The sequence below is a fragment of the Mesoplodon densirostris genome, chromosome 7 (assembly GCF_025265405.1).
Source record: "Mesoplodon densirostris isolate mMesDen1 chromosome 7, mMesDen1 primary haplotype, whole genome shotgun sequence".
Classification (NCBI taxonomy): domain Eukaryota; kingdom Metazoa; phylum Chordata; class Mammalia; order Artiodactyla; family Ziphiidae; genus Mesoplodon; species Mesoplodon densirostris.
The window spans coordinates 103630896-103651158 of record NC_082667.1 but is presented as its reverse complement, the minus strand read 5'-3'; the positions used below and the strand labels follow the sequence as shown (position 1 = coordinate 103651158).

Here is a 20263-nt window from a genome sequence, read left to right as displayed (position 1 = left end):
TAGGAGTGGAATTTCGGGATCACAGCTGTATAGAGCTGTAGTAGATACTGCCAACAGTTTCCCAAAGTGGTTGTATCAAATTTCATTCCTACCACTACTCTGCATCTTCATCATTACATTCACCACTCATTATTATCAGGGTTTCTTTTTTGTTTTGTTTGTTTAGTCATTCTGGTGAATATACAATGAGTACAGTGCATTTTCTTGATGACTGATGATTTTGAGCACCTTAGCAAATGCTTATAGCTGTCTGTGAAGTGCCTTTTCACTTATTTTGCCCATTCAAAAAACAAATTGGATTTTCTTCTTTTTCTTATTGATCTGTAGGAGTTCTTTACATGTATTGTAAAAACATCTCTCCGTGGTTTACCTTTTTACTCTCTTAGTGGTGTCATTTAATGAAAAGACAGTCTTAACTTTAAGCTCCATTTATCACTCTTTTTCCTTATGGTTGTGAATGTATTATTGTTTACTACCTCCTAGAAACTTTGTTTTACCTTTCACATTTAGGTCCACAGTCCATATGTAAGTGATTTTTATAAGAGTCAAGGTTTATTTTTTCCCTTACATATTTCTAACTGACCCAGACCCATTTATTGCAAAGACTTAGTACCATACATAGCATCACCTTTGTCACAAATCCAGAAGTCTATATGTATGGATCTGTTTCTAGACTCTGTTCTGTTCCACTTATTTATTTATCTATCCTATTGCCAATGCCACAGTGTTCAGTTACTAGTTGTACCTAAAAAGATTTTTAACTGACGTGTCATAAATAAGTCATAGGTATATAATAAAATGGTAGGAAGCATGTTTCAAAGACAAGGCAACTTTTGGGCTCCCATGTTACTTAACTTTATCTTTTATCTTTAATCTTTTATGGTATTAGTTGTTAATTATTACACATTATATACTTTCATAAATTATAATCCTGAAATTGAGAAAAGGAAAATAATTACTTGAAAAAGTTAATACAGAGAGCCATTTAGTTTATAACAGGACAAACTAAGTCTCCAGAAGAGTTTAATATCTGCCAAGACTGGACTTCTCCATTTAAGTCAACGGACTGAATATTCTGCATATTTCACAGAATAAACCCTCTCCTCCCATGGTATTGCTAGGTGATGCACCTCCTGGATCATCCCTGTGTTGGTAGTTTTCTCTTTGTTTGCTGTATTAACTATACTTTTCCTTTCCTCTCATCTCTGGTAGCTTCCTTTTCTACTTATTCACAATCCTTTTCTTAATAGAGAGCTCCTGGAGAGGAAGTTCTGGAGATGGAAAATCCAAGAGAGGAAGATCAGCTGTTGAAATGTCTTTGCTGCAAACCTCTATGGGTTGAGGATGTGATAACAGTTTCTCAGTGTAATGACAAGCTCTGTAACTCTGATTTATCTTCTAAGTTGGCATTTATAATACAGCTTTTCTGTTGGGTTTCCCACCGCTGCCCAAGTCTGGTCTTTTCAGATTTTCTTCCTTTAATCTTTCATTCTCAGCCACAGGAGGAGCTTCACATGCTCTTCACATTTGCAGTATTGCTGTTTATTTGGTGGTTATAAATGTTTTATCTTTTTTGACGTGGGGAGGGGGCTTTTTTTTTTTCCTTCAATGCATGATTCTAGTGCAGTGGCTTACTGTTTTGCTAAAATAAAATTAGTAGTGTATTTGGGTCCCTGTCAAAGAGGTCCTGAATTTTTAGCTGGTTTTTCTTTATAGAGGGCCTGTGGATTGTGAACCTAAATGTAGGTAGAATGAAGTTGCTAGAAGTTAGTAAAGGAGAGAATGTGTTCATAACCATAAGGAAAAGATTGATAAATTGAACTTTTATAATTATAAAGGGGACTCTGGCCCTTGGCATCTTTGCAGAGGGTTTGTAGGACCCCTGACAATCTGTTTCTACGTTATTGTCAGTGTTCCTCTGGCCTTTGATTCTTTCCCCGTGCTTTGCTTTTTTTCCACCTCTCCTAGATGAGCAGTGTCAATCATAGTTTTTTTTAATGACCTTGCTTGCAAACTCCAATGTCTGGATAATCTATGGGCCTATTCTGTAGTCTGTTTTCTCTTTTTGGGGTTGGGGGAGGGTGTCAGGGGCTCATTTGGTCCTATCTGGTATACCTGGTAATTTTGATTGAATGCCCAACATTGTATGTGAAAAGTTATAGAGACTTTGGATGGTGTTATTTTCCTTTAGAGAGGATTTAATTTGCTTTTGACAGGCAGAATATGTGCAGATCACCTGGATAGAGTTAACCTGGGTTTCAGGCTTTGTTAACGTTGGTCTCTTTCTGGTTTTCCCATTGCTAGTCTAGCCCTTTGGGGTGTCATCTGAAAGACTGCATATTTACTGGGGCCCTTCTGTCTTAGAGGGCCTTGAACTCCAACCTTTGACTCCCAAGCTGCAAGAGAGTGTTAATCTCTCTGATCACCTCTTTACCCTCTTACAGCTGCTTTTTGCTTGTTTCCCTATGTGTACATTTTAGGAGTTGGCAAATATCTTGAGGAGAAATACACATAGATTTTGAGACTTTTCTGTTTACTCCTTTTCAGGATCTTGTCCTTTCAAGCCTTGGATGCTTTGGCAGCCCCAAAGTCTAAATCTCTGTCTTCTTAGCCTGATAGAATACTACAGGCTCTGCCTCTATTCCACTCCACTGGGAATATTATATACCTATTTTTTTGCATATAAAATAAGCAAATACATGATATACACACAAAGATATGTTTTTCTTTCCACTTCTTTCTTCTTTTTTTTTTTTGTTGGCAATAATCTCAGATATTATTCAAAAGCAAGACCACCCACCCCAATTCCTCTGGTTATCCCTTCATAATGAACATATCCTACTTCTAAAAAATTTTTCCTTGTGTCTACTTCAGTAAATTTAAAAATTAATTTATTGTCTCAATTCTCTTCTAATTGTTTGGCTGTGGAAAATTGGCATATTAGATTGCACTGCCTGGACCAGCAACCAGAAGATCCCCTATAAACTTGTTAGAAAAGTAAAGTCTCTGGCTCCATCTCACATCTATTGAATCAGAACCCGTAGGGGTGGTACCCAACAATCTGGTTTAACAAGTCATCCAGGAGATTCTGATAGAAACCATTTGAGAAACAGTGGCATATGAGAAACATGTGCTATTTACTTAATGGACAGGCAGACATGGAAGTGAGGGAATATATCAAATAAGAAAATAAGTAGTGGCCTAAGTGCTTTGACTCTAAATGGGTACAGAACAAGAATAGCCATGAATGAGACTCATACACTGGTTCTATTCAGATACATATGAACTGCCCCTCTCTTCTGCTTGATTTCCATGGGCTTACGTTAGTGTAAAACCCCAAGTACATTTGTCTTGGGCAGATCTGTAAATTCTTCAGCATATGGACACTGTAGAGAAAGAAGTAGGATTGACCATTTCCTCCTAATCATCTCCCAGGCTGCATTACCCAATATGCAGTCTGTCTACGCACATGTTTCTGTCATCTGCCAAGCAGGGGCAGAAAAAACAAATATAAATATATTTATATAAATAAGTACACTTATATAAATATAGATTTTTATATAAATATAATACATATTTTTAAAATCTTCATTTTGGGTAATGTTTTTTAAAAGTACCAAAATGGTCATTATTAGAAAAAGCAAAACATTTTTGGCCTTCCTTATGTCTTTTTATGACTTTGTTTTGTTTTTAGTTTGATTGCTGGGACTAAGGCACTAGATACAATTTTTCAATGCCTGAGGGCTTATAGGGTTTTAATCTGGCTCAGAATTCTCCACTTCCACTTCTTTCTTAAACAAAAGGTACATATATCCTTTTGCACCTTGCTGTTTTCAGTTACCATTGCTTAGATGTAGTACAGGTATTCTAAAATTGCTTTTTCAGTAAGTAATTTGTAATCATATTCTTAATTCTATGATTTCTAAGAATCTTGATATTATAACTTTTATTTGCTTTTTTTTTATATATAATAGTGCTTTTCCCAGGGTAAAAATAAACTATTACCCTAGACTGGAAAGAGGAATAAAAAAATCTATAATCTTGAGATATTTTTTATTATTATTATTTTTTTACTAATACTGTTATTTATTTATTTATTTATTTTGCGTTACGCGGGCCTCTCACTGTTGTGGCCTCTCCCGTTGCGGAGAACAGGCTCCGGACGCGCAGGCTCAGCGGCCATGGCTCACGGGCCCAGCCGCTCCGCGGCATGTGGGATCTTCCCGGACCGGGGCACGAACCCGTGTCCCCCTGCATCGGCAGGCGGACTCGCAACCACTGCGCCACCAGGGAAGCCCCCGTTATAATTTTTATAGCTTCCAATCTTTGCCCTTGGGGGTGACATAAGAGTTGATTTGGCTTGCCAAGTCTTAGACCTGTCAAAATCAAGTGATGCTTGTGTTCAAACCTGATTGAGAAAGGGAAGCTTTCACAAATTTTATTAGCTTGAACTTAGAATAACTTCCCTGGTCTACACCTAATTAACTTCCATAACCATCTACATCAATATACTGTGTACTGTTAATGAGAGAAACAGTTTATTCTTGTAACCTTTCACCTTTGTCCTGAAAGAGCTGAGATTCTAAAAGAAGCCAGATTTCCTTCATACTCTCTTCTCACATGCCAGACCTCAAAAATTGTAGGTTCTCGATTTTTTTGACCCAGATAGGCAAAACATTGATACTATTCACATTTCTCATCTAATTCTTCTCCTCAAGGGCTTCTAACTGGATCCAAGGTCTGGAGGGATGTTTGTTTCATCTAAATATATATATATTTTTTGGCCATGCCGCGGACCTTGAGGGGTCTTATTTCCGTCTTAGTTCCCCTGACCAGGGATTCAACCCAGGGCCACAGCAGTGAAAGTGCCGAGTTCTAACCACTGGACCTCCAGGGAACTCCTGAAATATTCTAATTTGTGGGTTCACAAACTTTTTCTGTAAAAGACTGGATAGTAAATATTTCAGGCTTTGCAGGCTACATGGTCTGTTACAGCTATCAACTCTCCCATTGCAGCATGAAAGCAGTCATGTGCAATACCTGAACGAATGAGATTGTGTTCCAGTAAAACTTTATTTACAAAAATACGGCATTGGGTTGGGTTTGGTCACTGAGCCATAGTTTGCCAATCATAGTTAACTGGAGAGGAAAGAAAGAGATCATTGTGGGATATATGACACTTCAAAACGTTCCTTTCTAGACTAGAGACTAGAGTAGATTTGAAGCTTTCAGTTCATTTTCAACATTAAAAAAAAATTAGAGTTTTGTGTAATTCTTAATATACCACAAAACAACCATTGCTCTGTCTACTATTCCTCAAATTAATACTTAGTACAAAAAAACTGTTAGAAAATAAATAATATTTTGAAATTTAACTTTGTAACCCAGACTTATTTTTCTTTATTGGCTCATAGTACAGAAAGAATTTTTATTATGAGAGAAAATAAGGCATTGTTTTCATTTGTAAACTTCTCTTATTTGTTTGCTTGTTTAGAAGCAGGATACAGCTGTGAACTTTGTGAGCTTTATTTTATTTATTAGTAAGCCAGATGGAAAGAATGATCATAAAAAAAGTTGGATGGGCTAGCTCTGATGTCCAAGTTTTAGAAGACGTATACTAAAATGAATAATCCTAGAATTTAGCTTCAGTAACATCCTTCGTTATATACATTTCATCTTTATAGCCAAATAGTCTCATAGAAGTTTTACATTTTATCTAGAATTTAAAGTCATTTTTCTTCCCAGTCTTCTCAAAACCTCCCAAGTCTTAACTGCAGTTACTTAAATTAGTTCTGACCAAGAACAACAAAATGAAGAACAGTAAGGTGATTTGTACATTACAGTTAGCTTTTAAATCTTTTGACATATAGATTTTCAGTTTTTCTTTTTTTCTAAAGTATACAGAAAGGGAGAGTCATTCTTTGTAGGACATTGCACCCATCTTAATAGATGACATTCTCTTGTCTTCTGTCACAAATGTCCTTGCTATTGAACAAAGATTGTCAGAATAATATTTAAAATTAGTACTTTCAAAGTGATTTCAAATCTTTTGGCTTTGTGCTAGTAATATTTTCCTTTCTCAACTCATTAGAATAAGAAAGGAGAATTAACTTTATGATCTGTACACTTATGGATAAAAATTCACCTCATTTATCTCCAAATATTACTTGTCTTCATGCTTGAGGAATGGATATGTACTAATAACTGAAAATTTTCAGTAATTCATATAATTCATATCAAAATTCCTATTTTAGTCAGTAAGTATTGTTTTCAGTCTTAATGTCTTGGGTTTACTTATCTAATACTTAGTTTAGGTAAGTAAAAACTTATTTAAGTTTTAAAGTGTGTTATTTTATAGACTTTTGAAACAGATGGCAGTTTGTTTAGGTCAAAACTTCAGAGAGAGGTTTTTTTTTAAATTTTCATTGGTGTATAGTTGATTTACAATGTTGTATTAGTTTCACGTGTTCAGCAAAGCGAATCAGTTATACATATACATATATCCCCTCTTTTTTTTTTTAGATTCTTTTCCCATATAGGCCATTACAGAATATTGAGTAGAGGTCCCTGTGCTATACAGCAGGTTCTTATTAGTTATCTATTTAATATATAGTATTGTGTACGTGTCAGTCCCAATCTCCCAGTTTATCCCTTCTCCCCGCTCCCCCCAATCCCCTGGTAAACATAAGTTTGTTTTCTACATCTGTGACTCTGCTTCTATTTTGTAAATAAGTTCATTTGTACCTTTTTTTAGATTCCACATATAAGCAATATCATATGATATTTGTCTTTCTCTGTTTGACTTACTTCACTCAGTATGACAAGCTCTAGGTCCATCCCTGTTGCTGCAAATGGCATTATTTTGTTCTCTTTTATGCCTGAGTATATAGGTACCATTGTATATTCCATTGTATGTAGGTATCACATCTTTACCATTCATCTGTCAGTGGACACTTAGGTTGCTTCCATGTCCTGGCTGTTGTAAATAGTGCTGCAATGAACATTGGGGTAATGTATCTTTTTGAATTATGGTTTTCTCTGGGTATATCCCCAGGAGTGGGATTGCTGGGTCATATAGTAGTTCTATTTTTAGTTTTTTAAGGAACCTCCATACCGTTCCCCCTAGTGGCTGTACCAACTTACAGTCCCACCAACAGTGTAGGAGGGTTCCCTTTTGGAGAGTATTTTTAAAAAATAAAATAACGGATGTGCTTCTAGCTTTATGACATAACTTGAATTACAGAGAATTTTCATTTCTTTGCATTTTTGAATTGTGTAATAGAGTTTTAAAAGTTATTAGGCTTTTGCCAAGTTAAAACGAGGTAATGTTCATTTGTGTATGTGCTAATTTTAAGAAACTGTACAGATTAGATTCCTTGCTACTATTTTGACTTCTTTTGATAGTGAGAAAATTAGAATTAATCATTGTTTTGGGGGATACATATATTTGACAGAACTAGAAGAACAGACTCGAAAAGCTCTAGAACTGGACCAGGAACGAAAACGAGCAAAAGAAGAAGCCGAAAGGCTTGAAAAGGAGCGTCGAGCTGCTGAAGAGGCCAAATCTGCTATAGCAAAACAGGCTGCCGACCAGATGAAGAATCAGGAGCAGCTGGTAGGGAACCTGGGTTCTGTTAGGGGAAAAGAAAAATTCAGACAAAAGCATGGACGAAATCGGTCCTGCAATTTCAGAGTGTTTATTTTCTGAGCACAAAGGTGTTGGTTAATTATGTTTTCAAATCCCCTCACTGTGGGATGTGTGCACTCACTGCAAGGAACTTCATATCTTTTTATTCGAATGTATTTTAAAGCAGTAAGTAGAATAACAATTATGAAAACCATAGACCACATGGATCATTTTCTGTATTCAGACAGAGGAATACCCATCATCACAAATGAAATACCAGTGTAAAAATAGACAATTTGGAGGTTGCAGTATTTAGTACAGTAAATAAATGATCAGTATTGTGCAGCCACTACCAAAAGTGTGTTGTAATGTATCCAAAATCAACAGTAAAATTTTGTTTGCCAATGAGTACCAATAAAATAATAAAATAAGTTCAAATAATGGAAACTTAAAAAAAAAGCACCTTTGTAAAATTAAGTATATTATACCTTCTGGAAAGCAAACCAAAGAGACAAGTGTGGAAATAACAAAGTGTGGAAATAAACCTAAAATGTTTATTTCTTCTTTTAAAAGGAAACCTAAAAATAAAACCATAAAAGATACCTGGAGCCTGTTGCTAACAAAAGGTTCTGATTTGCTTAGATTTTGTATAAGTCACTGGCATGTTTTGCTTTAGATAAGTTGACAATTACGTATATTCTAATCCCTGTAAGATAGCCGTAGGTTAACTATAAGATAGATCATAATTGATTGGGGTTTTTTGTGTATTTAGTGGGCTTGCAAGTAATGAGGAGTAGGCATGACACCTAGAAGATTTGGGATTTAAATATTGGTTTAGGCATTTCCTTGCTATGTGTCTGGGTCTTTCTGAGCCTCAGATCCCTCCCTTTGAAAAAAGGAATAATGCCACCTAATAGTATTGTTGGGGAATCAAATGAGATTATTTGACAAAGTGCTGTTTAAATTATAAAGTGTTATGTAAATAGAATTCTTTTTCCTTCTGTAGGCTTTAACAGATAGTTTATTGATGAAAGTTTAAAAATAGCTCCTAGGTTCCTGCTATGAAAACAGGAATAACTACATGTATATAGAATAATAAAATTTTTTTCACTTTGTCTCATTAGCTCATTATACCTAGTACAAGTAAGATATTTATGCTCTTAAAGAAATAGTTCCTTTTTTTAAACAGAAGACTGTCTATGAAAAACATATAATACAGTCCATGTGGGAATTCCCTGGCGGTCCAGTGGTTAGGACTCTGAGCTTCCACTGCAGGGGGCACAGGTTTGATCCCTGGTCGGGGAACTAAGATCTCGGAAGCTGCACGACATGACCAAAAAAAAAAAAAAAAACAGTCCATGTACATTAAAGCTTTTTTGACTTAATATAAATGACTGAAAATATATTACTTTTTAGTATTGGTAATTGTTTTGTTTATTTTAGGCAGCAGAACTTGCCGAATTCACTGCCAAGATTGCGCTTCTAGAAGAAGCCAAGAAAAAAAAGGAGGAGGAAGCTACTGAGTGGCAACACAAAGTAATCATTTGTTCATCACTATAAATTATTGAACATCTATTTTGTACCCAGCCGTATGTGGAATTTATAGAGATAAACATAAGTTGCTGTCATGATTTAGAGGGGAAGAGGTACCTCTGTATGAATTTGTATGTACTGTAGTAAATACTAATCTAGTGATAATAAGCTAAGTACTTTGGGAACACAGAAGAAATGTTTAATTTCTGAGGGAATGAGGCAGGTGTTGGGGAAACCCTTATAAATTTAAGCCGGCTCTTGAATAATACATTCAATTTGGGGGTAGAAAAGATGGGGACTGAAGAGGAAGTCATTCCAGATGGAGGGAAGTGAATGAGCATAACAAGTATAAAAGCACACGACAGATTTGAGGTCAACTAGTAAGTGAGCAAAACTTAGAGTCTGTTTTCAGAAATTTTGAGAGTTGTGGCTAGAAAGTTAGAGAGGGAATTAAGTTGTGAAAGGCTTTAAATAAATGCCCTGCTAAGGCAAGATGCTGGGAAATATCTGTAGACGTTGGGCTCTGAAGATTTCAAAACAGGATTGTAACATGATCAAGCATGGTTTTATAAAAACAGCTTAATAATCATCATGAAGGATGGATTGGGATAGTGGGCAGGATTACTTAAGAGCTAATGACTCACTAAGGATGTGGCATTGAGAAAAAAGAGGAACAAGAATTATTGAAGGACATTTTGTGGTAGACTCAAAGGGGCATGACAACCAAATGACTGGATGTAAAGTTGAATTATAAGAATGCAATGAAGATGATACTGAGATTTCTGAGTTCCTAAGTAGATGAAACCACTGTTGTCCGAAATGGCGTAAAAGTGAAAAATTAGGCTTTATTTGGAGGGGTAGGGAGGGAATATAAGATAATGAGAATTTAATTCAAACTTTAATTTTAACTCTTAAATGGAACTATAATAATGACAATTTTTTACACTCAAAGGTATATAGTTCTCTGATTTTTCTACGACAAAATGTACTTATTACAGAAAGCAGTTTTGTTTCCCTCTTAAATTTTCTTTGTAGCACTTCGGATTTCATAGGGAAGTTTTTGGTGTTGGGAGTTATGTATATATGTATATATCAATAGAACTCTACAAAAGGAAAAACACTTAACTTTTTTTAACACTACTTTCTTTATTAGAATTGTATAGATCCCTTTATATAGGGATCTATACAATCTATATCCCTTTATATAGGGATCTATATACAGAGTGAGATCATACTGTACATACTATTCTGTTTTAGTCAGTTTTCATCTCATCTAATATTAGACTATATTCAAAATTTTTTCATTTAGATATAATTGACATATAACGTATTTTTAGGTGTACAGCATGATGATTCAATATTTGTATCTATTGTGAAGCGATCATCACAGTAAGTGTAGTTAACTTCCATCACCATATATAGCTACAGAAATTTTTTTCTTGTTATGTAAACTTTTCAGATTTACTTTCTTAGCAACTTTGAAATATAGAATATAGTATTATTAACTGTAGTCCATATGCTGTACATTATGTCCCCATGATTCATTTATTTTATAGCTGGGAGTTTGTACTTTTTAACTCCCTTCTCCCATTCCTCTTCATTTATGCCTCTGGTAACCATCAGTCTGTTCTCTGTATCCATAAGCTCGGTTATTTTGTTTGTTTGTTTGTTTGTTTGGTTGGTTGGTTTATTTTTAGATTCCATATATAAGCGAGATCATTTGGTAATTTGTCTTTCTCTGTCTGACTTATTTCACTTGGCATGATACCCTCAAGGTCCATCCATGTTGTTGCAAATGGCAAGATTTCCTGGGACTTCCCTGGTGGTCCAGTGGTTAAGACTTCGCCTTCCAATGCAGGAGGTGCAGATTCAATCCCTGGTTGGGGAGCTAAGGTCCCACATGCCTTGGGGCCAAAAAACTAAAACATAAAAAAAACAGAAGCAATATTGTAACATATTCAATAAAGAATTTAAAAATGGTCCACATCAAAAAAAAATCTTAAAAAAATTCCTTTTTTATAGCGGAATAGTATTTCACTATATACTAATATTTATACCACATTTTTTAAATCTGTTCATCTACTGATGGACACTTAGGGTGCTTCCATATGTATCTTGGCTATTGTAAATAATGCTGCAGTGAACGTGGGGGGATGCATATATCTTTTCAGGTTAGTGTTTTTGTTTGATAAATACCCAGAAGTAGAATTGCTGGATTATATGGTAGTTCTATTTTTGAGTTTTTTAAGGAGGAATCTTCATACTGTTTTCCACAGTGGCTGTACCAATTTACATTCCCAGTGAAAGTGAACAAGCGGTCCCTTTTCTCCACATCCTTACCAACACTTGTTATTTCTTGTCTTTTTGATAATAGCCATTCTAACAGGTATGAGGTGTTACCTCATTGTGGTTTTGATTTGCATTTCCTCGATGATTAGTGATGTTGAGCACCTTTCCATGTGCCTGCTGGCCATCCCTCTGTTGTCTTTAGAAGAATGTCCTTTCACATCATCTGCTCAGTTTTTAAAATAGAATTAGGATTTTTGTTTTTTTTTTCCTGTTGGGTTGTATGAATTCTTTATATATTTTGAGTATTAACCCCTTATCAGATACATGATTTCCATATATTTTCTCCCATTCTGTATGTTGCATTTTCATTTTCTTGATATATATATTTTTTGCTTTCAGAAGCCTTTTGGTTTGAAGTAATCCCACTTGTTTATTTTTGCTTTTGTTGCTTTTGCTTTCAGTGTCAAATCCAAAAATTTATCACCAAGACCTATATCAAGGAGCTTACTGCATGTATTTTCTTCAAAAGTTTTATGGTTTCAGGTCCTACGTTCAAATCTTTGATCCATTTTGAGTTGATTTTTCTGTATGGTGTACGATAGGGGCCTGGTTTCATTCTTTTGCATGTGGCTCTCTAGTTTTCCTAGCACCACTTATTGCAGAGACTGTCCTTTCCCCAACCCCTATTCTTGGCTGCTTTGTTGTAAATTAATTAGCCATATATGTGTGGGTTTATTTCTGGGCAGACTATATTCAGAATTGAACCAAAAAGTGTTTTATAGCTAATTTGCCAGGCCAGTGTCCAGAGTAGGACTTTGCATTGCATCTGTTTGCTCTAAGTCTCTTTTAAAGTAGGACAGTTCTTCTTTTTATGATATTGGTTTATTAAAACGACCCACAGATTGTCCCTCCTCCTGTATTTGTCTAATTCCTTTCTTATGGTGTCATTCAGCTTGTCTTTTTATCATCAATATTTCTTGTAAGCTGGAAGATAAACCTAAAAGTTTGAAGGATTCAAGTTAAAAATTTCTGGCTATGATGCCTCATAGGTGAGACTTTCAGATAATTTATCATCCAAACTAGAACAGTTTTGAGAGTGAAAGCGGGTGTTGTTAATAATTACACCAGGACAACAGTGTAAAGCAGTACTTTTCTAGACAAACCAGCACAATATAATTACTCAAATAATTGGTGATGTTGGATACTTCCTGTTGTATTATATCAGAAGACATTTAATATCTGATTAACCCACCATTAGTTATTTTAATTGATCATTGGACTAGAGTAATAACAGTCTGTTTTCTCCATTGTCTGGTTATATTTTATCGTTGCTAAAATGTAATCTATTCAATGTGGAATTCTTTGGCATTATACTTATATCCATTTTCTCATCAACCATTTTTATAACAATTTTAGCAACAGTTGATAATCCTTGCCAGAATTAATAATTTTATTAGGGTTTTGCACAGTGGTGTCTTTAATTCTGTCATGTACCTGCTGGCATTCTTCTATAAAAGTAAGCTTTTATCAATAGGGCCTGTTTTCATTACCCTGAAATATAGTTTATATTAGAAAGAAAGAATAATAACTTGATTTTTTTTTGATGTGGACCATTTTTAAAGTCTTTATTGAATTTGTTACAATATTGCTTCTGTTTTGGTTTTTTGGCAGCGAGGCATGTGGGATCTTAGCTCCCTGACCAGGGATCGAACCCGCACCTCCTGTATTGGAAGGCGAAGTCTTAACCACTGGACCGCCAGGGAAGTCCCAGGATAACTTGATTCTTTTAATTACCAATTTTCAAAGTAAGTTGCTGATAAACTTATTTTTTATGTTCAGGCTTTTGCAGCCCAGGAAGACTTGGAAAAGACCAAAGAAGAGTTAAAGACTGTGATGTCTGCCCCTCCTCCACCTCCACCACCACCAGTCATTCCTCCGACAGAAAATGAACATGATGAACATGATGAGAATAATGCTGAGGCTAGTGCTGAGTTATCAAATGACGGGGTAATGAACCATAGAAGTGAGGAGGAACGTGTAACAGAAACACAGAAAAATGAGCGTGTTAAAAAACAACTCCAGGTATTTAAAATTTGCAGTTGTATGCACATTTAAATATAGTTTGCATTTTCCCCATTTGTTAAGACAAACTTATTAAAAAAGGAACATTTGATTTTTGGAAGCCTTTACCTCTAGCTGGCCTTGTGATTGGTTTGTAAGTACTTGGCCTACAGTCACGTTACTTCATTTTTCTGTTGTATGTCCTTGTTACCAGATGTTTGTTAGTTTGTTGTAATGAGGCCTTAATTAGTAAGCTATTATTTAATTATAACTTGAGCCATGTTAAAAGTAAAACATAAAATACTGTGTTTAAAAAACAAATTTCTTTTTTAAACAGTATACATTTAAAAGAAATGATAATTTAATAGACTACCTGTATGACATTACATAATCTGAATTTTTTTGTTGAAATTCTGTAATGGCAAAAGGTCAGTATATTAAATGTACATAATTAGATTAAAATAGTAAATTTTAATATTACACCTATTAGAGAACTTAATAGAATCAGTTCTCTAATTTTTAAATTTGTGAAATCTTTAAATATTAATAAAAGAAAATGGGGTGATAGTTGTAATAAATGTATTAAGACTTTTGGAGAAAGCTTCTCTCATGGTGTAGAATTTAGAACTTACAGTAACATTCAATAACAGCTATATTGAACCTTTTGTAAGTCATTTCAAGTATTAGATGAGAAAGTTCAAGGAAATTTAGAATAATACACAAACTCATCACGGTTGCAGAGTGTAGAAATGAAAGGCCATGGGTATTCCTCTCTAACCACTACACCCCATCATTACTAAAAGTACAACAAACGTAAACACTTTAAAGAAAAAGATTTCACAGTGGAAATTTTAATATACTAAAAAGTCAGAGATTTGTTATATATGTATTTTGTGTCTTTAAACCTCTTCCATAGGTTTTTAAAATCTAAAAAAAAAAGTTAATAATGGTCATACTTTTTATTTTTTAAACATAGGCATTAAGTTCAGAATTAGCCCAAGCCAGAGATGAAACCAAGAAAACACAAAATGATGTTCTTCATGCTGAGAATGTTAAAGCAGGCCGTGATAAGTACAAGACTCTGCGACAGATTCGGCAAGGCAATACAAAGCAACGTATTGATGAGTTTGAAGCAATGTGAGAGCTGTTATTTTGCATACATGTTCTTCATAAGCTGAACCACCAACAGAGAAAAGCAGGCCTTTGCAGATGTGATGGAATGCATCTCACCTTGCCAAAGCACTTACACCAGTTTGACTGTGGTAGCTAAAAGACATTTAAGGGGAGCTTTTCAACATTAAGGCAGTGTGATATCATGCTTGGTTTTCTTTTTCTTTTGGGCCAGGGAATGGAGAACAGTGTTCCATCACCTCCTTTTTCACATTTTTCATTTTCCATTTTTTTTTTCTGTTGAAAATTAACACTAATTATCATGTCTGACAAATGTGTATGTATGATTTAAGCACTTTGTACATTTTAAAGGATGGTGGTGACTTAATGAGTGTTTCGGTAGGACACTCTGTTTTTTCTTCTTCCATATTTTACCTGCATGTATTTCCACATTCTCTCTCATTCATGTTTTCTCAGTGTGTACTTCTCATACCTTGATATGCCCTGTAACCATAGCACTGCCACTATACAGATCATTGGCAGTGATTAAAATGAGCATAGGTGGCAGGGTGGACAGTCTTTCATCATTGTGTAGAAGATGGCTATGAATCATGAAAAGGATTAGAATGTTTAATAGTGTAGTGTACAGCTAGTGGTTAATTTTTTAAATCCCAATTTAATAACATTATTGGATATTTGTTATTTGCTTACTTAATTATGGTCATCTTTGACAGCTGAATTGATTGGTGTTTCATCTCCTGTCATCATTTGGTTTTCTTTGCCCACTGATCTTACGAAGGTATAGACAGCAGGTAGTAAGTAGTTCTCTAGGAAAGTTTACTGATGAAACACTACTGCAAATAACAGTTGTCTCTGAAAGATTCTTTCATAGATTGATTTAGAAAAACAGATGTTTGATTAAAGAAAAAGCACATTTGTTGGTAATTGATTATCATCATTAATAAAACCCTGGACCTTGCTAGAAAGGCAGCATATGAAAACAGCAGTCCCGAGGAGGGGACAGTAATACTACCTCACTACTATACCTGCGATGACTGGTCGTTCAAACACAGTGAAGTGTGTAAGCTATATGTTTTATAATACATAGTGATACTGTCAATCATGAAGGAATATTTTTGAGATTTCCTTTTCCTTCAGAATATCTTAGAGTGCTAAATTTTAACTGCCTTTTTGTTGAACTGAACTGTGGGACTCTGATTTGTATTAAAATTGTTAGCGCTCACTGGTATACTGTCTTCCTGGAGGGGTGTTGTATGTCTAAGGAAGTGTGTGTGTGTGTGTGTGTGTGTGTGTGTGTGTGTGTGTGTGTGTGTGTTTGAGAGAGAGAGATTGCCCTTGTAGCATATGACGATGAATGTTTGTACCTTCATTTCTTGATGTAATTATTACATAATCATTTTAACATATTTGGTTTCTAAATCATTGTGCTTATTTTTTTCAATCTAACTAAAAATACTTAAATTTGGTTAGTTCTATTTTAGAAATTGTAATTTTATAGGTTATATTAATTTCAGTTATGTTTTACAAAGAAATCTTTCCAGTTTGAAAGATGTTCAATATTCACAGGTTCTAACATTTTCTTTATTATAAAACATTTAGATTTGGGAATAAGGAAAGCCTTGTTTTCTCTGTGTGGTTCAGCTACTTTCCATTTGGTATTATGCATTCAAATTTACATTTATCTATTAAAATTGCCATTTTGTTAGACATTTTTCATGCACAATAGATTCAAGTTGTGTCTGAAAATATCTCTGTGCTTTTTTGATTTTGCTGACTTTAAAAGGATTAATCTGGGCAGACATTATGAAAAGGAAAGGTTGCATTTAATATATTTTTTGGATTTAGTAGGACAAAAGATAACTGGTTAACCTTGAAGTGACTGTTGTATGGTGGTTGTGCACATGCTTCAAAGCACTGTGGAAGAGGACATTTCTCCTTGCAGCACATTAGAGGAACAGATGATAAGCCCTACTATTCATGGTTTAAAGCATGTGTTCACTCTTCCAAAACATTAAAGTAATTGCCATAATAGGTGAAAACTTGGATTTTTATTGGATTTTTGTTAATTTGCTTCATTTTGAATTGTGTGCACTACCATTCCTACATCAGTTTGATATCAGTGTTGAAAAATTACCAGTTATATTTGCTGTTTATAATCTATTTGTAGATTAGAATTAAAATGGATTTAATCCATTTTTAAAGCTGTGTGAATTTTTCTAAACAGGAACAACTATTTGCAATATGGGTTTTCATTAAACCAATTATAACTTTTATTATTAGCATTTGAGAAGCACATGTTCATATAGCAATGTAAAAATATATTAATGAGTATTTGGTAAATTCCAACAGGCTTATACTATTAGCATAATTTTGTGTTGTACAATTAAGTTACATCTATAATTTTGGATAACATTCATTGATTAACAATAAAGTGACAAAAGCTCATGTCTTCATGCTTCACTGTTGTTATTTAACATGGATTTCTTATATATTTCCTGAATATTGTAATCTCTATTAGATCCATAAATCATTATATCTTAAAAACGAGAAGTGGATAGGAAAAAGTTCAGAATTCTCATACATTTACTCGTTCCCCCAAATTATATATCTCTTTTGATATGGAAGTCATAGTGATAATTCTCCGGAAAAGTTAAATCATTAAATTAAATCGACTCTCTTCATAATAGAAAATCATTTAAGATTTCTAGTCATTGCTTTTCTTGTATAGTGAGTGTTTACTTTTCCTAAGGAAGAAGCAGTTTCACTGTCCTTGATTAATCTCACCATTAAAATGCTAATGTTCTTCAAAGAACTGTATACTAAGTGCTTCTTACTAATTTTTATCATAAAGATTATTCTTCTTAAATAACAAGTGATAAATCTGTTCTAAGCATAATAAAAGCCAGTTGTCTTCTCAGTTTATAGGAATATTTAGCTGTCACTTTATTATTTCTGTTCTCAAAGACAGGTGGTGATCTCTTTATTCTGGTCCTCTTAGAAAAGAAAAGGGAATTCTGTAGTATAAGATTTTGCTTTATGTCTAATTAGAGTTCTTTTTTTAAGAACTAGAATTAGCACTTAGAAAGTTATACCTTACACTGTATTGGAACTCACTCCTGGTTATCATTGGAAAGAGTTCCAATGTTAGTGCTGTGATTAAAAATAAAAGATGCACATCACTTTCTGTCTCAGTTCTTATTACCTGTTGATTGGTGATATTTTTAGAATTGAAGATAAAAGATTTTTTAGATCCCACAGTATCCCATTTTATGTGTGCATAATGAAAATAGTCTTTTAAAATCTAAAACTTAAAACTGAAGTATAGGAATTACTGCCTTTAGAATTAATTTAGTGAACTGATTAGTAAACCCAAGCTTAGATATATTTAATAAGAATAAGGGGAAACATTTAAATATGGAACTACACTGGTAGACCTCTTTTCTTTAAGTTTGTTCTAAATGAACAGAACTTTAGCTTTTCTTATTCTGTACTTCATTCTTTTTTTAACTAGGAGATAATCTTAAATATTCTAGTGTGGTTTATCATGTAGAATGACAATATTCTAGTACATTTCAAAAGCACAGTGATTCAGCAGATACGATAACTTCATAAAATGTCAAGGCAGCATGACTCCTCACATTCTACACTGTTCGCAAGGAAAACTTGGCTCACGATCGTGTTTCATGTATTAAAGCTTATCACCTTCCCATCCGTGGCCTTTCCAATTAAATAATCTTAATTCCCTTTTTTTCCTACTGGACCTATTTCTTTTTTTAAATTTAATTTTATTTTTTTATACAGCAGGTTCTATTAGTCATCAATTTTATACACATCTGTGTATACATGTCAATCCCAATAGCCCAATTCATCACACCACAATCCCCACTCCCCTGTGGCTTTCCCACATTGGTGTCCGTAGGTTTGTTCTCTATATCTGTGTCTCAACTTCTGCTCCGAAAACCGGTTCATCTGTACCATTTTTCTAGGTTCCACATACATGTGTTAATATACAATATTTGTTTTTCTCTTTCTGACTTACTTCACTCTGTATGACAGCCTCTAGATCCATCCACGTCTCAACAAATGACCCAATTGTGTTCCTTTTTATGGCTGAGTAATATTCCATTGTATATATGTACCACAAATTCTTTATCCATTTGTCTGTCGATGGGCATTTAGGTTGCTTCCATGACCTGGCTATTGTAAACACTGCTGCAGTGAACATTGGGGTGCATGTGTCTTTTTGAATTATGGTTTTCTCTGGGTATATGCCCAGTAGTGGGATTGATGGATCATATGGTAATCCTAGTTTTAGTTTTTAAAGGAACCTCCATACTGTTCTCCATAGTGGCTGTATCAATTTACATTCCCACCAACAGTGCAAGAGGGTTTCCTTTTCTCCACACCCTCTCCAGCATTTGTTGTTTGTAGATTTTCTGATGATGCCCATTCTAACTGGTGTGAGGTGATACCTCACTGTAGTTTTGATTTGCATTTCTCTAATAATTAGTGATGTTGAGCAGCTTTTCATGTGCTTCCTGGCCATCTGTATGTCTTAGGAGAAACGTCTATTTAGGTCTTCTGTCCATTTTTGGATTGGGTTTGTTTTTTTAATATTGAGCTGCATGAGCTGTTTATATATCTTGGAGATTAATCCTTTGTCCGTTGATTCGTTTGCAAATATTTTCTCCCATTCTGAGGGTTGTCTTTTCGTCTTGTTAATGGTTTCCTTTGCTGTGCAAGATCTTTGAGGTTTTGTTAGGTCCCATTTGTTTATTTATTTATTTTTTATTTCCATTACTCTAGGAGGTGGATCAAAAAAGATCTTGCTGTGATTTATGTCAAAGAGTGTTCTTCCTATGTTTTCCTCTAAGAGTTTTATAGTGTCTGGTCTTACATTTAGGTCTCTAACCCATTTTGAGTTTATTTTTGTGTATGGTGTTAGGGAGTGTTCTAATTTCATTCTTTTACATGTAGCTGTCCAGTTTTCACAGCACCACTTACTGAAGAGACTGTCTTTTTCTCCACTGTATATCCTTGCCTCCTTTGTCATAGACTAGTTGACCATAGGTGTGTGGGTTTATCTCTGGGCTTTCCATCTTGTTCCATTGATCTGTGTTTCTGTTTTTGTGCCAGTACCATATTGTCTTGATTACTGTAACTTTGTAGTATAGTCTGTAGTCAGGGAGTGTGATTCCTCCAGCTCCGTTTTTTCCCCTCAAGACTGCTTTGGCTATTCAGGGTCTTTTGTATCTCCATACAAATTTTAAGATTTTTTGTTCTAGTTCTGTAAAAAATGCCATTGGTAATATGATAGGGATTGCATTGAATCTGTGTATTGCTTTGGGTAGTATAGTCATTTTCACAATATTGATTCTTCCAATCCAAGAACATGGTATATATCTCCATCTGTTGGTATTGTCTTTACTTTCTTTCATCAGTGTCTTATACTTTTCTGCATACAGCTCTTTTGTCTCCCTAGGTAGGTTTATTCCTAGGTATTTTATTCTTTTTGTTGCAATGGTAAATGGGAGTGTTTCCTTAATTTCTCTTTCACATTTTTCATCACTAGTGTATAGGAGTGCAAGAGATTTCTGTGCATTAATTTTGTATCCTGCAACA

The 20263-nt window shown here is 34.5% G+C and overlaps 1 protein-coding gene across 1 annotated transcript in view; it reads left to right on the top strand.

Annotated features, from left to right (window-relative positions):
- The window catches only part of RDX (radixin), an 80939-nt gene extending 63893 nt beyond the window's left edge, over nt 1-17046 (top strand). The window contains exons 11-14 of the mRNA XM_060105117.1: nt 7455-7615; nt 9071-9163; nt 13289-13531; nt 14487-17046. Coding sequence (XP_059961100.1) covers nt 7455-7615; nt 9071-9163; nt 13289-13531; nt 14487-14651 — 662 coding nt within the window. The 3' untranslated portion in view covers nt 14652-17046. The remainder of the gene's footprint in view (nt 1-7454; nt 7616-9070; nt 9164-13288; nt 13532-14486) is intronic.
- The last annotated feature ends 3217 nt before the right edge of the window (nt 17047-20263 follow it).